This window comes from Oryctolagus cuniculus, chromosome 11 (assembly GCF_051225735.1).
Source record: "Oryctolagus cuniculus isolate XC-2025 breed Fujian yellow rabbit chromosome 11, ASM5122573v1, whole genome shotgun sequence".
In the NCBI taxonomy this organism is placed as follows: domain Eukaryota; kingdom Metazoa; phylum Chordata; class Mammalia; order Lagomorpha; family Leporidae; genus Oryctolagus; species Oryctolagus cuniculus.
This window is the reverse complement of record NC_142877.1, coordinates 109,275,793-109,295,601: the sequence shown is the minus strand read 5'-3', so window position 1 is coordinate 109,295,601 and position 19,809 is coordinate 109,275,793. Positions and strand designations below refer to the sequence as shown.

The 19,809-nt window shown below is 48.3% G+C and overlaps 1 protein-coding gene across 3 annotated transcripts in view; it reads right to left on the bottom strand.

Annotated features, from left to right (window-relative positions):
- RFX4 (regulatory factor X4) overlaps window positions 1-19,809 on the bottom strand; it is a 164,954-nt gene that overhangs the window by 90,588 nt on the left and 54,557 nt on the right. For all 3 annotated transcript variants that reach the window (XM_008257109.5, XM_051846592.3, XM_008257108.4), the window contains one exon: window positions 6,049-6,172. In XM_008257109.5, coding sequence (XP_008255331.1) covers window positions 6,049-6,172 — 124 coding nt within the window. The remainder of the gene's footprint in view (window positions 1-6,048; window positions 6,173-19,809) is intronic.

Sequence of the window (19,809 nt, the reverse complement as noted above, 5' to 3'; positions counted from 1 at the left end):
GGGACTGGACTCCGGAAGTCGAGAAGAGACTGAAATATTGAGCAGGGGCTTGTTCTTATAATCAACAACTGAAAGCATTCAGCCTCAGGAAACCATCAAGGATCAGGGAAAGGAGAAAAATGCTTTTCGATTTGTTCTTCATGGAGCCAGCTACACCTGCTGGGGCTTACTCTGAGCATCTCTGAGAATCGGAGGGCAACGCTGGGTGTGCAGTAAGCTGGCCAACACCCTCTCACCCAAGAACAGAGCTGCGGGGTGACTTCCAAAACTGAGTGGACATGGTAGGAGAATGGCTGGAGAGCACATCCCTCCAGCCAGCGTGGGACCCCTCCCCCGGCATGAGTGGGAGTCATACGGCACCCTAAGGAGCACCAGCTGCTCAGTTGACACTTGCTGCCTTTCCCACTCCACCCCCACCCGGCTCCCTCCCCCAACCCCGGCGAGGGGGGGTTAGAAGAGGAGACAGAAAGAGTCGCATCCCGTTCCTCTTTCCCAGAGCAAATTCTGAGGCACAGGGAGGGAGCAGCTCTGGCCTCGATTGAGACTGAAGTTTTAAATTGGACTGAAGCAGACTTTTTAATATCCGAGAGTAAGTTGTAATTATCCAACCAAGACCGCTGTGATGGCTGAATGCCGTGGGAGGCTGTGGGATTTCCCTGTCACAGGTCATCAAAGGGCAGGGCAGGGACACCCGGAGAGGGAGCTTTGAGGGCAGCTCTTCAAAGGAAGCAAAGAGACAGCCGGGTTCCATTGGTGCCTCGGCCAGTTCATTCCGTGATACCAATTTCATGCAGTGGCTGTGAGGGTTAGACAGCTTCACGTGCGTGAAAATGATCTCCATGGTCTCTGGCGAGGAGTGGTGCTATCAAGTCACTCAACGCGGGCCAATATCTGAGTCCTGTGTGTTGGGGGTGTACAGTGAACCAGGAGTCCTCCTGGGGCATCTCTAGAGGAGGAGGCAGAAAAACAAAGCAGCTGGTCACGTAATCAGCATGCTGTTCTTTCTCGACCTGGGGAGCCTGGAGTAGGGGAAGATGGCCAGGTAGCAGTGTATATGCTATACAAGTGTACACACACACACACAGATATACAAGTTGATGATACGAGAGGCATCTTCATGAGTTACAGAAAATGCATATCACGAAGAAACTATGCCATAGATTTCAAGTCTCCCTCCAAATAAATATATCTTTTAATTACCGTTTCCACAAGCGTTATGACCATCCCCTCATACATATTCAAGTAGCAATAAGGGCAATGGAAGCCTGGTGAGGCAGAAGAGATGGGGTGCAGTGGGACGGGGTTTTCATCCTGGTGGAAGGGCACTTCCCAGTGGCAAAATCCACTCTCGTGCATAAGCACTGTCTCATTGGCCCCCTAGGGGAGCCTGGGGAGGATTATTCTTATCTAACGGTAAGGAAATGAGAGCTCAGAAAAAGCTACACGACCCCAAGTTGGGTGACCTTTCATTACGCTCGCTAACAGCAGAACGCAGGCCCAAGAGCAGTTCACCTGGGGGCTGCAGCCGTCTCTTAGTTCCGGGCCTCAGAGTCAGCACCACGTTACTGGAAGCCAGTGCTTACGGAAGTGGCCCACAGACTTGGAAGGAGGACTTACATTTCAGACCTTACTTGCATTGCATCGTGGAGACCACTGCCACCCACCCCATCAGGAGCACCCGGAGCGGGACAGCTCCCACCCCGCTGATGCCTGCTTACCAGCTGGGCTGGGGACTACGAGCACGTTTTATCTCCTCTAAAAATTCAGTTGGAAATTGAACCTTGACTGCGCTGAGTTAAAAGTTCATAGATGAATCATAAGTTTGGATGGATCTGCTCAAAGGCAGCCTGTCCACAGTGATGCCCCGAAGACTCAGAGAACAACCGGCCCCTTTCTCTCACGGGCATGGCAGCTGCAGCAGGCCTGAGCCCTCAGGGAAGGCAAATGTGTCCGCGGCTTCAGTGCAGCCAGCTAAGGGTGGAAACCCTATGCAGACCCTTGGGTCCTCTGTGGCTGGACGGAGAGCCCCACCTCCCAGTGCCTTTGATATTGATGCAAGGCACATTTGTGTTGTTGATACCATTAGAGTCGTACCTTACTTGTGGACTGAAGGTAAGATGGAGTTTGGTTGCTTTGCATGACTATTTTGGAAGCAACTGTCACTTATTCTTATTAGGGAGGAGCTTACTACTTGGGAAAACTATTTTGAAGAGCCATTGAGGGTACAGGAGACACTGACGGACACATAGGTTTAGAAGAAGCCAAGGCTATGAGAAGAGAGGATATTTGGTAGGGGTTGGCCCTAGAAGAAGGGGGAGAAAGAATTGAGAGGGGAAAGAGAGGAGGAAAAGGAGCTGGCCGAATTATAGAAGCTTTGGAACTCGTTGGGGGTACTGGCAGGGGTATACCAGTAGTCTCTACCTGGTGGGACTCTGGGAAGCATTACCATCAGGGTGGAGGCGTCTGCCTGGAAAGACCCTGTTTGAAACGTAAACCCCTCCTGCAAACCTCAGCCTCCTAGGATCACAGAGGCTTTCTGTGGGCTGTGTTGGGGAAAGCCAACAGGACGCCGAGCTCCATCCCTGGCTTGCCCTGGCCGCCGGAACTTCCTGCACCGGCCAGCATGGCAGCCTCTATGGCTGTTGAGCACCGGCAATGTGACTGATACAACTGCGGGTGAGCTGAATTTTTAATTTTGTTTTATTAAACAGCTATGTGTGGCCAGTGACTACCATGCTGCACGGCATGGGCTGGAGAGAGGTGACATACACGGCAGGAGGAGTCCTAGGGTAAAGTGACCCTGAGAATACACATGCCTTAGGATTTGCTGAAATCTAGTGGCAGGCTTGGGGCTTAAAATGGGAATGAAGCTGGGAATGAAGTTGAGCCATTTTTACCTAGATCATGAGGTCAAGGAAACTGCAAGCTAACAACAGGGTTACAAAAATATTTGATTTTTAATTTTTATTTATTTGAGAAGCAGAGAGAAAGAGACAGAGAGACAGAAAGATAGAGCTCCTCCCAGTACATTTACCAAATGCCCACAATGACTGGGGCTGGGCCAGCGCTGCAATCCAGGCCTCCCATGTGGGTGGCAGGAATCCGACTCTCTGAGTCATCACCACTGCTTCCAGGGTCTGCATTAACGGGAAGCTGAAATCAGAGGCAGAGTCGGGAACCGAACCCAGGTACTCCAAGACAGGGTGGTGGCACCAGAACCAGTGGCTTAACCATAGGTCCAACACCCACTCCCACAAAAGCATTTGCAAGAAAAGGAATAGAGTGTCATTACACAGGCAAATTGCGTTTTGTTTTTTTTTTTTTTTGCTTTTTTTTTTGTTTGTTTGTTTTGTTTATTTTTTTTTGTTTTTTTAAGAAGAGTGGTGGTGGGTTGTTTGTTCCTTTTGCAGAATCTAACAAATGGCTGTTTGAGTCTGTGCACGAACATCTTGTGGAGAATTCCTAACAGTCACGAAGGCGCGTGGTTGGGTACTTAATAATTACCCGAGTTACTGGATGACTCGGTACACAGTACCTTACTTCATCCACTTACACCATTTCACTGAATCTTGCAACATCTCCACGAGGCAGCTGAGGCTCAGGAGAATCCTGATTCCTGGTCTCGGGGTTCACCCAGCCTGTCACTCCATCCTTGTCTAAAGGCCCTGTCTGGGCTGAGCACGTAGATGTGGGTGCCTGTTCCGGGACTCAGACCCCTTGACCCAGCTCTGGCTTCACACACATTCACAGCAACTCTTGCTTCGCCCACCCGCGAGCCCTTCCGCAGCCGAGCCTGCACCGGGCCCCTTTCTGAGTCCTCACCGCCTGGCACAGTGCCCACCACACAGCCAGACCCAGCCAACACTGCAGGACTGAAGAAATGAATGAATGGAACAGCAAAGCGCTTTCTGCACTGACCTTTCAAAATTCTTTCTTTACTTTGGAGGAATAGCATTAATGCATCACAAAAACCCGCCCCATCCCCATCCCAAGTCGGAACAGAGCACCCTGCTTTTTACTGAATGAAGACAATTCCCAGCCACTCCCATTTTCAATCTCTCCAGGGCAGTTGGCTCTTGGTTCTTTGTTTCCTGCTAATGATTTATCTGTTGGGGATCTGAAAAGGGAATTCCTGAAACGTATACACTGACCTCTCTTTGCCACCTTGGCCTGCACTCAGAAAATGAGTGAGGAGCAGGGGTGCAGAATAAGCTTTTCCTGTTTTCTTTGTTAGCAGGTGCAGTAGAAATCATACATAGAATTAAGCAGCTGATAAAAAAGAGGGCAACATTTAGATATACAGACTCAAGGCCCATTTAGGGTCATTTTTTGGTATAGGAACTACTTTTAGCCATCAAATAATTAAGTGATCCATCTTTAGGAATGCCCCAACAGCTCTCCTTAACTAAAGAGGAATGATCAGCGCTAACAATGTTTTGCAGACACAACCCTAAGCATGGAGTATATGTTTTGCAGACACAACCCTAAGCATGGAGTATATGTTTTGCAGACACAACCCTAAGCATGGAGTATATGTTTTGCAGACATAACCCCAAGCATGGAGTATATGCTGACCTTAAGGTGGATGAGGAACAGTCAGGCCTGCAGGGATATTACAAACAGCGCCACTGCCAGCCGAGGATTCCCAACCCCACCCTTTGAGATGAAGCCATTTCCCAATTTGCCCAACATGTTCCTATTACCAGCCTAACAGTGTGCCTGTCCCAGGCTCACTGCCATCCACAAAACTCACTTGTGACTTCAGGATGGGAGAAAAGAAGTTACTTTGTGCAAATTAAGTTCTGAGGAGGTTCAAATGAGACATTGACTTCTTACTTGGTAACATTTCTAAATTGTGTGAAAGTTGTACAGGAAACTATTACCACGAATTCTGCTATCTGTGGATTCTACCAGTTGCAAATCAGAAATGTCTAAGGGGTGCTGGCATTGTGGTATAGAAGGTTAAGCTCTGCCTGAGAAGCTGGCATCTTATATGGGTGCCGGTTCCAGACTGGGTTGCCCCACGTCCAGTCCAGCTCCCTGCTAATGCACCTGGGAAAGCAGCAAAAGATAGCCCACATGCTTGGGCCCCTGCACCCACATGGGAGACTTGGAAGAAGCTCTGGGTTCCTGGCTTCAGCCAGACCCAGCCCCGGCCTTGTGGCTATTTGGGGAATGAACCAGAGGATAGAAGACCTCTCTCTCTCTCTCCCTGTCTTTCCTCTTCTCTCTGTAACTCTGCCTTTCAAATAATTTTTTTTTAAAAAAAAATCACAAGGCCAGTGCCTTGGCTCAATAGGCTAATCCTCCTCCTGTGGTGCTGGCACCCCGGGTTCTAGTCCCGGTCGGGGCGCTGGATTCTGTCCTGGTTGCTCCTCTTCCAGTCCAGCTCTCTGCTGTGGCCTGGGAGTGCAGTGGAGGATGGCCCAAGTGCTTGGGCCCTGCACCCGCATGGGAGACCGGGAGGGGCACCTGGCTCCTGGCTTCAGATCAGCGCGGTGCGCCAGCCACAGAGCACTGGCCACAGTGGCCATTGGGGGGGTGAACCAACGGGAAAAAGGAAGACCTTTCTCTCTGTCTCTCTCTCACTGTCCACTCTGCCTGTCAAAAAATAAAAATAAAAAAAATAAAAAATCACCAAAAAATTGTATTGTGTTGAACACCAACAAACATTTTTCCTATTTATTCCATAAAAAATATATGAAAGTAACTATTCACATAGCATTGACATTGTGCTAGGTGTCGAAAGCAAACCAGAGGGGATTTACGGTATACAGAAGGAGGTATGTAAGCCATATGCAAATACTACACCACTCTTAAAATAAGGAATGTAGCATCCTCTGACTTTGTTCTGCATTTTGATGTTTGATTTGGTATGACTTTGTGACAACTGTTTGAAACTTTTATAGCCAAGTATCCCAATACAGTTAACACAACACTTATTTTGGTAACTTCAAACAACAACTAAGATAACTTTCAATGGTTTAAAACCTGTGCCTAAATTCCTTGACGTGGGGGCGCAGATTGAGCCTGGGGAGCTGGACTCACCTTTCCAAAGCTGGCGGCATTGACGGGCTGCGTGTCGTTCTTCTCGCAGAAATCCAGGTAGTGCATGTAGAGAGCGCTGCGGGGAATGCACACGCCTTCCGCGATCTCGTAGTTCTCCTCCAGCCTGGGGGAACAAATGCCCCATGAGCAAACGGGCGCTCCCTGCCCCACGCAACAAGGGGCTGCTCCTTCCAGCCCTCCTCTGCAGCTGGGCATTAGGAAACAACTCTTCCTACAGATGGGGGACACTGAGTTCAGGAGGACCATGGAAGCTGTCCAAGCTCACGCACAGAGTTAGTGGGTGCTGAGCAGGCTTGGGATCCTGACCCCTTCAGCTACAGCCTTAGGCCACTTTTTCCAGCCCAAATTCCCAGTCTCTCTGCTCTCTGTGCCATTCCTGGCCTGGCTATGGCCGGCTAGATCAGGTTTCCCCAGGCTCCATGAACTATACAGCGTCTTGCAGGTGCCCCACTGTGCCAGGCTTCAAAGCACACACCCATTGTGGAACCATTTACAAAGGTACCTGACAAGGTTCATGGAAAATGGAACTAAAAGATAAGTCTGTTTTGGTGGAAAACATCTTTGAAAGCCATGTGTATGAAAGGTCTTCAAAAATGTCACGGAAGTGAACATTACAATTACATTATGCATGGATTTCAAAAATTTTACACCAAAGTAACTGTATCTTTTAATTCCAATTTCCATAAACTTTTGGAAGTCCCCTCATAAGAGAGTAAAAGCCTGAGGATGTTGGTGTCAACATGTTGCAGCCTCTTGGCTGACTAAAGCAATGCAGAGGACATTGATCTAAAATAGATCTACCATATGACCCAGCTATCCTGGGTAATACCAGCCTATGAAAGAGATACCTGCATTGCCATGTGTATCAGAGCAGTAGTCACAACAGCCAGGAAACACAATCAACCTACGTGTCCATCAGTGGACAAATGGATAAAGAAAATATGGTATATATACACACTGGGATATGCAGTCAGTAAAAGAATGGAAGCTGGCCATTTGCAGCAATACAGATGGAATTGGAGATCATTAAGTTAAGTGAAATAAGCCAGGCACAGAAAAACAAATACCACATATTCTCTTTGATATGTAAGTTTTTTAAAAAAGTAATCTGAACATAGTGGTTACTCGAGGTTGGGAAAGGTGATAGGAGGGGCAGAAGAGGAAGGATGGACAGTGGGCACCAAAACACTGTCAGAGAGAAGTCACCAGTCCTGGCGTTCCACACACGGCGTGGTGACTGTAGTTCACAACAATGTGTTATATACTGGAGGAAGACTGGACAGGAGGAGCTGGCGGGCTCCAAACAAAAGACAAGGAAATGGAAAGGCCAGTTGCCCGGTGCGATTGCTCTATGCTGTGTTTAAATATTGCACTGTGCCCCATAAAGTGTGCAAGTGTTATGTATTAATAATAAGGTTTTAAAATAGACAGCTGGATAGCCACTAATCACTGCCTAGGGAATGTTTCATACCCAAAGTAGGCAGCTGACCTCTTTTATAAAATTATTTGTTTAATCATCCACTTATTTCCATCTTTATTTGAGAGGTAGAAGTAGAGACATAAAGAAAGCGTCTATCTTCTGGTCTACTCCCCATATGGTCACAACAGCTGGGGCCGGGCCAGGCTTATTCAAGGTCTCCTATGTGGGTAGCAGGGACCCAGATACTTGAGCCACTCCCACCTCCAAGGGTGCACATAAGGAGAAAGCTGGCATCAGAAGAGAAACTGGGATTTGAACCCAGACACTCAGATATGGGATCTGCTGTCCCAAGTGGCAGCTTAACTACTGTGCCAAATGACCACCCTGGGAGCTGGTGTCATTTGCTTTATCTCCTCTTCTGTATTGGGATTAAGGATTCCATAGCTATTACCTTCTTAATGAGTACAGGTTAGGGACCCTATAGGAGAGAGTTCCTACTCTCCCAGCCATGTCCCTTGTTGGGTTGGTGAGCTTATGAAGGTGCCTTAACCTTAGGCCTCTGTTTCCTGTTAGAGATGGTAATTTGTAATTTTGCTTGCTAAGGTGGCTGTGAGGGTCAGACAAGGTAATAAGTGACACACATCAGCTCGGTTCCTGACACGAGCCCAGCGAGCACTTAGCAGGCCTCAGACCTCAACGTCATCCACTCTTCCTTTTCATAGAACATCTGGGGCACCTGGACTCTGTGTTAGACATCAGACATATTGGAGATACTACAAAAAAAGAAAAAACTAGATACAGTATTTAAAAAAAAAAGATCTATTGATTTATTTTGAAAGATTTACAAAGAGAAAGGATGAGACAGAGAGGTCTTCCATCCAATGGTTCATTCCCCAAATGGCCTCAACAGCTGGGACTGGGCTAGGCTAAAGCCAGGAGCCAGGAGCTTCATCCAGGTCTCCCACATGAGTACAGGAGCCCAAACACTTGGGCCACCTTCCATTGCTTTCCCAAGCACTTTAGCAGGGAGCTGGATTGGAAGTGGAGCAGCCGGGGCATAAACCAGTCACCCCTATTGGATGCCAGCATCAAAGGTGGTGGTTTTATATGCTATGCCACAACACCAGTCCCTAGATAAAGTTGTTCAAAAATTGTATTCTCTTTTAAGATTTTATTTATTTATTTGAGAGGCACAGCTACAGACAGAGAGGGAGAGAGGGAGAGAAAGGTCTTCCATCTGCCAGTTCATTTCCCAAATGGCCACAATGGCCGGGGCTGGGCCTATCTGAAGCCAGGAACTTCCTCCTAGTCTGCCACACAGGTACAGGGGCCCAAGCATCTGGGCCATCCTCCACTGCCTTCCCAGGCCATAAGCAGAGAGCTAGATCAGAAGAGGAACAGCTGGGACAGGAACCAGCATCCAAATGGGATGTTGGCACCGCAGGCAGAGGCCTAGCCTACTATGCCACAGTGCTGGTCCCTAAAATTTTATTCTTTAACCCAACATCAGAATTTAGACATCCAAAGAAATCATAGCTGCACTGTGATAGACGTGTTGGAGAATCAAACACCTCCTCCAGGAAAACTCTGGCAGCCTAGGACAATGTAGAAACTTCTTTTGGGGCCTTGCCCACATACTACTCAATCAACGCACCAACAGAAAACATTTCTTCTTTGATCGTGGGCTGGCTTCTAGCAAACAACCCACAGTTATCCGGGAACAAGTTTGGGAAATAAGGTGACTAGAATAACCTCTGTCTCCCAGAATTGCTTTTTTTTTTTCTTTTTCTTGTCTTTTTTTTTGGTCAAAAATAAGGCATGATTCTAACACATTGAAATAAATACTCTCAGGCAGCTTTGAACTGACTCTGAGTGCAATTGCCAAAGAAGTGGTCCAGGGCTGTCGTAACCCAAGTGGAATGAGGACACGGCCTCCCGAGGTGCCCACTTGAAAGGGCAGCACTCATTCAGCTCATTCCAAAGAGTGACTGAAAAGAAAATCAATGCAATCATTTCATATTCAAACCCCACGGATGAACGCAACCCTAGGAACACCAGAGCAAATGAAGAAGCTTGGTACCGAGCGGACCCAGGCCGCCTCATCCGTGTCCCACTCTTCTGGGAAGGAACACTGAGTAAATCCTGATGAGTTTTAGAAATGTTCCAGGAAGTAGTTTATGTAACGTTTTCTGGGTGACAAAATTCCTGCAGGTTGGGATGGTGTCCGAGTCACCTCTGCATCTGTAAGAGTCCAGTCTAATCCTTGGCACGGAACAGATGACCAATAAGAGACAGATCATTTCAGTTACTTGTTCATTCAACATATACTTATTGATCTCTTATTATCTACTAAGCTGGGGATATTACAGTGAACAAGACGGTCCTTGTTTGCATATAGAAAACAGAGTAATGGGAGACAGATGGGCACAGACATGACTCAGCAAGTCTTTACCGAGTGCCAGGTGATGCTCTAGACAGCAGGGGAGCAGTGGTGAACACAGCCACGGCTGTCTGGAAAAGGCTTACATTCTAGTGCGTGCGGCCCCGACATCATACACGGGAACTCTGGGTATCGCTGTGGGAAAATGGCTCCGCGGAACAAATAAGTTTCTTAGGACTGTCCCAAGCTTTGGGTCCAAGATGAATGAAAATCAGCCCGTGAGGTTAGCCTGGAACCCAACCTGCCATTCATGGTATTGTTTCTCTATGACAGTGAGTTCAAGGGTCCAAATAACCAGTTTATGCACCAACTTGTAGGGATCATCTGAACAAGACAGCTTTCACAAACTGGGGTCGCACAGGCATGCTTTGTTTGGCCTGAACACTCCTGGCCCAACTTTTAAAATCCAGGACGTTTCTGGATTTCTGGCTTGTTTGAAAAAGCTGAGTTCTGGCAGCCCTGGACTCATATTCCCGCATGACAACAGTTGGCCTGAGTTACATGCGCCCTGGGGTTGGCCAGAGTCCTTACTCCTCCCTATTTTTCTTACAACCAGTCTATTTTCTGTTCCTTGCCCGGCTCCTGGAAGCATCTGTGTTGGCATAGACGCGATCTATGTCATAGTTCACTTTGCAGTCTGCTGGGGGAGAACTGTTCAGAAGAAATAAGAACGTGGAAGCACTACAAACTCCTGAGCACAGGTGCAGTGGAAGGTGGGAAGACAGAGGTCGGTGTGGAGATGGGGATAGATAATGAAGACCTCACGGAGGAATTGGGATTGGAATTCTATGATGATAAACTAGCAGCAAGCATTCGTTGAGCTCTGACCAGGTGTCAGGCATAAAGCATCCTTTATCCCTTCTGATCCTCACAATAACCACATGAGGTCAATCTTATACCTGTCTTCCAGAGTAGGCCACCGAGGCTCAAAGAGCATGGCTCATTTGCCCACGGTCATGCGGCTGCTTAAGAGGAGAGTCTGTCTTGGAACTTCTGTGACATTTTGCAAGGGTTCCGGGCAAGAGGCAGGATGAGAGGCAGATGTGCTGTGTGCTTTGGATGGTGGAGACGCTGATTGGAGTAGAGGGGTGGGGCCTCAAGAGAGGTGTCTAAGAGGAAGAGCTCTGGGGAGGGCTGCTGTCACACGCAGGCGTTGAGGAGTTCCTATAAAATCCTCTTTTACAGAAGAAGGCAGGGTGGCCAGAGAAGACTGAAAAACAGACTCAGAGGCAGGGGAGACCTGAGTGTTTCTGGGATGCTACAGGAATAAAGACAATGTAATCAATAACTAATACTGAAGCGCAACGCATTCTGTTCATCAGCAGTGGGTTGAGTATAAAATAACAAAAATTAATAAAAAGGGGTGCCGGCACTGTGGTGTAATAGGTAAAGCTGCCACCTGCAGTGCTGGCATCCCATATGGGCTCCAGTTCGAGTCCCAGTTGCTCCACTTCCAATCAAGCTCTCTGCTGTGGCCTGGGAAAGCAGATGATGACCTGAGCCCTTGGGCCCCTTGCACCTGTGTGGGAGACCCAGAGGAAGCTCCTGGCTCCTGGTTTTGGATTAGTGTAGCTCCGGCTGTTGCAGCCAAATGGGGAGTAAACCAGCAGATGGAAGAACCTCTCTCTCTGCCTCTCCTTCTCTCTCTGACTTTCAAATAAATAAATAAATCTTTTAAAAAAATAGCAAAAAAACAAAAAAAAAAAAAAAAAAACAACCTACTCAAGTTTCCTAAGTTTCATGTCCTGAGAATTCCATTAAGCAATGTGCTCAGGTAGTTTTTGACTTCAACACTTTAGAACACCATCTGTAGACCCCTGTCATCTAACGTGGACAAGTGAACAACCTGGGCAGCTGGACCTCTGTGCAGCTCTGGGGAGAAGAAAAGTGTCCCTTTGTGCTTGTCTTTGCTAATGATTTCCTAAAGTTTATCTTGGCCAGAAAAATCCATGGATACATTTGACAAATGCACCCTTCAAATCATTCATAATCTTACACAGGATCCTTTAGAATGACTGGGAGCCAATTAAGTTTCTCTAGACGTGGGTGTAGTGTGATCAATTTGATCTTTGGAAACGTCATTCCACACCTCTTTGGCTGGTGGCCAGGATGGACCAATGAGTCTGATTATTTGTTGAATGTCTGTGTTGAATGAACGAATCAACAAATAAGGCCAGTTAGGAGCTGCCATATCAGCGCAGGCAAGAAATGAGGGGGCAGAAACTGAAGGGTGCACAGATAACTTTAGGGTCTTGCATTGCCTGGTGTGAGCTGGTGGAGGTAGGGAGGCAAAAAGCAAGCTCTCAGGTTCCCAACTGGGCCAGGTGGGTAAGGGGGGAGGGTCCCTATCCCCCAAGAAGAGAGATGCCAAAAGGGGAGGCAAGTTGGGAGAGGGGAGGGAACAAGACTCCAAAGCTCTTGGCTATGGTGTCAAAGAGCATGGATTCCCAGCCTGCACTGAAGCCACATGTGCCTCAGTTTCCATTTGCTGTCCCTGTGACTTGTCTGCTCACTAAATCTTGCTGAGATGGCAAGGTTAAAATACAAGATCATGGTTAAAACACATCCCACTGAGCCACAGATGATTTGAACTGGATGGGTGGCAGTTACAGCTCACACAGGCTGAGCTCATTAAGCAGTCACCGTCAAAGGCCAGCGCCGTGGAAGGAAGTGCATTTCTACCCATGTTTTGTTTCTCTCCCTGGAGCATCCGAGCCTGGGTATCCAGGTAGCTTATGACTATGAAGCATTTTAATGGGTCCCATGAATGAATCGAGGTAATTGGCGTGGAGGGATGCCTGATGAGCGCGCACAGGAAAGCATCGTGACCCTCTCCCCAAACCTCCCCACAAAATCCAGAGGGTCTGCGTGTGGACTGAAGTTGCTAATTGGAACGTCCGCTTCCTTGACCAAGGCACGGCAGAGAGAAAGGCAGTTAATTATTTCTCTCCATATCTGATGAAATTTCCCCTCTTCCTCCTCTCTTTTAGACACATCATTAGTCTGACATGGTGAACAATGGTCCATTATACCTGGATTTTTTTTTCTTTTAATGATCACACACACACACACACACACACACACAATTCCTTATTTCATTTTCGTATCTTCTATTTAACAACTTGATCATATGTGAATGGAGCCTATCCTGTTATGGAGAGATAATGAACTCGGCCGCTCGCTGACACAGGTCATTATCGGAGGTGCATGTTTCTGAGAAGACTTCCTCGCCAGGTTCCAGCGTGGGGCCTCCTGGGGCACACAGAGGAAGCTTTGTATCCGCCCTTCATGGCCAGGGGCAAACGGTTTAGCCCACAGGGTGCTGTCCCTTCCGCCTTCCTTTCAAACCTGTGATTTCTGATACGGGCACAGCGGATGGCCAGTGCAAGGTGTCCACTCCTCAAATCCTTGCAGATGTGTCTAGAACAGAAACTTTTTTTCTCCTGTTTTACCAGAAGACAAGAGGATTTTCAAAATTCAGAGATCTGAGACGGAACGAAATCCTCCCGGCTAAGCAATCAGGGAAGACAGCAGTCTACTTCTTTCAGTGGCTCCCTCGCCTCTCCACTCACGTCCAGCAGCAAAGCTCCCACTACCTCGGCCCTGACTCCTTTTCAGGCTTCTCTCGCCCTGCTACCCTACACATACACCTCTCTCCATCTGACCGGAAGCTTGGTCACGCCTCAAACGTACCTTGCCTACTCCTCACACAAGTTCTGGGGCCTTCCCACCAAGGGGGCTGACCCCTCTGCCACACTTCACCTTGCAGAACTCAACTCAGATTTCTCTCCCATGGACCAATGTCTGATGCCCACTCCGCCCCACCTGCCCGTCTCCTCTTAATCATTTCTTCTTTGATGAATTTGCTCATGAACTTGACAACATGTAGAGTGCTTCAACTGTGTAGACACCAGGTATAGAGTTTTGTCCCTAGAGGAGAATATTTTGACAGAGCAGGCCTAATCTCTGCCCGTAAAGCTCTGTAGGAAGGGCCACAGCTCTTCATATATTTTTATGGCTCTAGGAGGCTTCATCAAAATATAGCCTTGGTTCCTGCCTCTACTACTTAAAGCAGGAGAGTCCAGGACATGGAACTTGAACTCTAACTCCCTTTCTGCATCTGTAAAATGAAGGAAATGCTACCCCCATTCCAAGGTTGCTGTGTGGCCCAGACAAGGGCCCAGGCACACTAGCGGGCACGTGGGGGACACTCAGTAAAGGGTGACAATCAGCATTATTCCATATTGTTGGAGGACAGACAGGTAACATTCTATATCTCCGATTGAAGTCCTTTGGAGGCAGGGGCCAAACCAAGTTCCTATTGATGTTAGCATAATTCCTAGGATTGCGCCCTGAACAGTCAATGAACACTGTGGAAGAAAGGCACGGGGGAGGGGACAGGATGAAAGGAGGCCTAGAGGCAGGAGAGCTGGCGTTGGCACAGCTCAAGGGACTCTGGTATTGTTTCATTATCAACATACAAGGGGTTAAAGGAAACACTTGGTTAATGTTAACTTATTGGCTTTATATTTTCAAATGCTGGCTCAGGGCCAGCCATGTTCATATTTGTTCTCACTACATTTCTACTCATGACATGGAAGAAGAAATGGAGGGGCCAGTGGGGCGAAGTGACTTAACACAGTCACTCAGCTCAAAAAAGCCAGGCTTGGAGTGAGAACTCAACTATGGGGGCAGTGCTGTGGTGTAGTAGGTAAAGACGCCGCCTGCAGGGCTGGCATCCCATATGGGTGCTGGTTTGAAGTCTCTGCTGCTCCACTTCCAATCCAGCCCTCTGCTATGGCCTGGGAAAGCTGTAGAAGATGGCCCAAATGTTTGGGCCCCTGTACTCATATGGGAGACCCAGAAGAAGCTCTTGGCTCCTGGCTTCGGATTGGTCCAGCTTTGGCCACTGCAGCAAATTGGAGAGTGAACCAGCAGATAGAAGACCAACCTCTCTGCCTCTCCTCTCTCTGTGTAACTCTTTCAAATAAATAAATAAATCTTTAAAAAAAAAAAAGAACTATGGTGTCCCTAAAGCTCCCACTGTGTACCAAGGACTAATGTGCTTTGGGTCAGTCAGTTGCCATATGTTTACTGAGCCCTTACTAGGTGCCAAGCATTGTAGAATATGGCCATGAACAAGAAGGCACAACTCCTGTCCTGCCTTTAGGAAGCCAACAATCTACCAGAAGGAAGATGGGAAACAAGGAGGTAATATCACTAGACAACAATGAGTAGAAAACAGTGGAGGCTGGCTCCTGTGGGCCCTGGTTAAGCCTGAGGTTGAGTCTACAAAAGGCCAACAAGAACCAAAAAAAAAAAAAAAAAAAACAACAACAACAACAAAAAACCACACAAACAAATAAAAAAACCACCAATCCCTTTTATTAAACAATCACAGCTAAGCCTGGGATTGGCTGCTGGGTAGACAAGCCAATCAGAGGCCTGTGTCCAGTGGACCCTGTGATTCCTCCCAGGACATGGCTGGCCCAGTCCCCTCTTTGGTGAGGGTCTGCTTGGGAGTCAGTTACTCCCCACATCGGGTAGAGTTTAGACTGTGACCCTCTGTAGTGCTTAGTCACTTGTCCTGGTTTCCTACTCTTGAAACACAGGTGATATTATCCTGCCTACCTGAAAGGGTTTTCATGAGGGTTAAATGAGCTCGCTGGTGACATCACCCAGCAGGCCCGGCACTTATTGGTAAATGTTAAACCTGTTGGTTTGGCTGGCACTGTGCAAAGGACTGAATCAGAGATTTCTCTCTGCTGTTGTAAAGACTAAATCAGATGAGAACACAGAGCAGCAGAATCCCTTTTCAATGCTTGGTTTTCCAGAAAAACTAGGGCCTAGCCAGGTCTTGGAATCCCCCTGTTCAGTTGTCAACTATTCAAGTCTATGGGGAGTAGGCGAGGAACAGAAGCTAACAATGTCACAAGTTTTGTGCTGGTGCCAGTGTTCCTGCCGGGTCCTAGGCTAGGGGCTGTCAGCCCGGAACTCTGGTGGCCCCAAACAGCAGCTGAGGTGACTCTGCACCTACCCTCTCCTTTCTTTTACCACCTAATCCTTATGTCTACGCATCTCTACTCTACCTCGCCACCGCAAACAAGGCCCCAAAGGCCGTCTTTGCACGTGCACGCCCAGTGCATTCCAGTGTTCTCCACGTCAAGATGCAGATTGCTGGGTGCACACACTTCAAACGGTAAGAGGATTGCAACACTGCCCATCAAACGGTTGTACCATGTCACACGGACACGTGCAGTACTCAGAGCTTGGTAACCACGCAGGGCTTCATTTCCACCATTTCAAAAGAAGGGCAAACGGTTCCCAGGCAAAGTGACGCTTTGATCATCTATCGTCTTCCCTACCCGTAAGCTGCTCAAAGGGAAAATGTCGCCACCTTGACAGCACACAGGAGCCTGGGATGCGGGTGGCAGGGGCGTGGTGTGAGGGGGCGGGTCTGCGGAGGGGACAGGCACTGCTGCAGGGGGCCGGGAGAGCAGAACGGGCTGCTTTCCATTTCGAAACCCTTGGCGTGAATAGGGGTCATTGTGCAACCGGGATTCCAGCAGCGCTCACCGTCCCCAGCGAGTTGGGATTTACTAACCCTCGTGACGGAGGATGCTGCACAGGGTTTGGCAGGAGGCATCTGACAATATTTGCCTGTTTTCTGCTGGGAGCTGCCTCCTGATCACGTGGCCCTGATTATTTTAGGCTGCTTGACTGCTGTGTTATTTGTTCTTAGAGCGGGCATGGTTTCTAGGGTGCTGGGGAGGGGACCTGTGGGCAGGAGAGGGGCGGAGGAGAAGCAGAGAGCTCCTCACTTGATTCCCAGAACCAGCCAAGGGTCCCAGGAGGGCTCAGGACTGTTGGGCAGGCGCCCCGGCAGGGAGGCAGTGTCCTTTCCTGGGGCTGGGCTGGGGCTGAGGGGCGGCACACTGCCGCTGGACAGAGGGGACCACGTGAAGGACGTAAGCGCCTCAGAGAATGAGATACTTGTAGTGCTACGTTCCTTTTTATTGTTTTTAAAGAAAGTATTTTGTACAGTGAGTTAAGACATAAAATGGTACAGCCACTGAAGTGGGCAACTTTGCAATCCCCTTAACATTTTAAGTGTGTACACTCTGCAATTCTGCTTCTTTTACTCTTTTTGAAATTTATTTTCAACTTATTTGAAAGGTGATGAAAGAGACAGATCTTTCACCCACTGTTCACTCCCCAAATGCCTACAACAGGAGGGCTGGGTCAGATGGAAACCAGGAGCCTGGACCTCAGCCCGGGTCCCCCCACGTGGGTGACAGGGACCGACAGACTTGAGCCATCATCTGCTGCCTCCCAGGGTGTGCATCACAGCAAGCCGGATCAGAAGCTCAGGAACCGGGGCTGAACACGTGCCTCCAAGTCTGATGCTAATGCGGGGAAACTCTCCCCCTGGTTTGCAAGGCGGCACATGTGAAGATGTTCTTTGGGGCACTATTTGTAGTTACTCCCAGGGACATCCCATGGACAACAGGTGGGTGGGAAACTAGGACCCAGGTGCATGGACTGGAATAACCCCTGAAGGTCGACTGTGGCATCAGAACTCCCTGTGGGGTCCGCTGGAGCCTCGGCTATACCCTCCTTCAAGCAGGCCCCCTCTGCCCACATCAGCCTGCCTCACCCCCCCAGGCGTGGACACTCCCACGCACAAGCGTGCACGTCTCTGCTCAGTCTGGGGAGCCTGGCGTGCAACAGCAGGGCCTTTGGGAAAGCGTTTTCCTCCATCTGGAGTGCTTGCCCTGCCTTTGGTTTTCACAGAGTTGTGTTGTCAGTGAGGTCTTGTCAGACATCTGTCTGTTGAAAGGTCACCTCCTCAGAGAAGCCCTCCCCTACGCCTCACCTGACACAGCCTCTGAGACACTGTCCTACCAGCCAGCTCTGCTTATCGCAGGGCACTTACCACTATCTAATACGGTCCTTGTTTACTCACTATTTGCTTTTCAGAAATTGTTACCCTTTTCTTCCTCCTCACCCACTCCTACTCTAGATCTGTCTTATCCACTGATGCCTACAGCAGGGCCTAACAAACAACAGGGGCTCAATTTCTTGAATTAGTGAATGACAAACTCAATCTGAAACATACAATGGGCATCAGAAGACAATTTGTTCTTTGAACAACCGTGATAATAATAAGACTAACAAGTCTTCAAACCTGATTTGGCCTTGAAAGCAGATGTATCTTTAAGAAAAAAAAATCTACTGCCTGCCTGACCTTGTGGACTGGAGGATGATGTGTCTCCTGGAATGATCTATGTGACCTTTAATTTAGAAGAACAGATCATTTGATACAGCGGAAGGCAGAAAGCTTGTCCTTATGCTAGGCCATCCTTGGAGAGCTCAGAAGGGAGGGAGGTAATGAGGGGCTGACTGAATCCACAGCCAGTGGCAGGCACTGTGGACGCGCTTGGTACACAATGACTCACTTCGCCGTCACATCTACACCTGAGTTGGATTCTCTCGTTGGACAGGTGGCTGCTGGCAGCCTCGCTTCAGGGACTGCACCGTCCAGCAGGTGTCAGAGAATCCCAGGAAAAGGCACAGGAAGGAGGCGCTTTCCTTCCAGCTCCTTGCAAGCGTTTTATTCTGAAAGGCGCATGCTCAGGTGACGAGGGTGCGCTATCTGTCTCTTCCTCGCATTTCTAGAAACTCCCACTCCCAAAGGCCTTCGTGGCGATGCCTCAGTGACTGTCCTGGCACTGTGGGAACTGGCACGGCTACAGTATTCAGGGAGATGCACAGCGGGGATCGGAGCTGGGGAGTTGAGTAGAATTTTAAATAAAGCCAAAAGCAGCAAAGGCAACAGAAAGGAACGACATGGGGCAAATGAGGAGAGCGAGAGGACAGGTTGCAAACCAGCTCCTGAACACAACCTTCGCTCTCCTTGGAGCCAACAAGCGGGCTGTGAGGCGCTTGCTGGAGCAGATTGAGTTACATTCCCGCGTGCTTGCTTCCCTCTCACCTCCGCACAGATTAGAGCAGAGACTCTAATGTGATTTGCTCATCAAAGTCCAGCTGCTTCCTTTTCTGATCTCTCTTCTCTATTCTCCCTGATTTTTCTTTTTCCTTTCTTCCTACGCATGGGCTTTGCAGTTCAAGGGACCACACCAAGTTCGTCTCTGCCACGTAAGGGCATATTCAGGCGAGGGAAACAACCACCTCCACTTGATTTTCCTCATCTGCACAATGGTCACAGCAGTACCACGTTCACGGACTGGGGAGAACGACATGAAGCAGGTACACACAGTGCACGGAGCCCGGCACAGAACACATCTCCGCTCCTCCCTCCCTTTATGCCTGAATTCCATCAATTTTCTGGGCAGCACCGCCATGGAAATAACAGCCTTTGACTGCCAAGATCCTTTGAAAGGTGAATCTTGGCCGTCAAGAGAACTGAGCATAACCTAAGTCAAGCTTTCAGAGAATTCATCTCTAAGTATCAAACACAAGGGCAACCACTTCACTGTCAGTAAATATTTCATCAGCTCCAGGAGTTCCAAGTATTAAAGAGAAAGCCATTCTACTATTTTATTCTTGTTAATGTTATTAGTGTTCAAATAATTGTAATATAGTTGCCATCAACTATTAATTCACTAAGGGCCCATTGGTAAGGGGAACATTCCTCTGTTTTCTATAATTTGCTACAATATTATTAATTATAATAATGGATTTTATTAAAATCAATTCATGACATCCATGTGGAATACAGCCTTTGCCAGGGTTTTGATAATCAAAAACAATCTACAAAAAAAAAAAAAAGACAGAAATTCGAATATCCAGCTTTATCCTAAGTGGAGCATTTTGCAGATGCCCACATGTTAGATGGATTTCCTGCGGGTTACTGGAT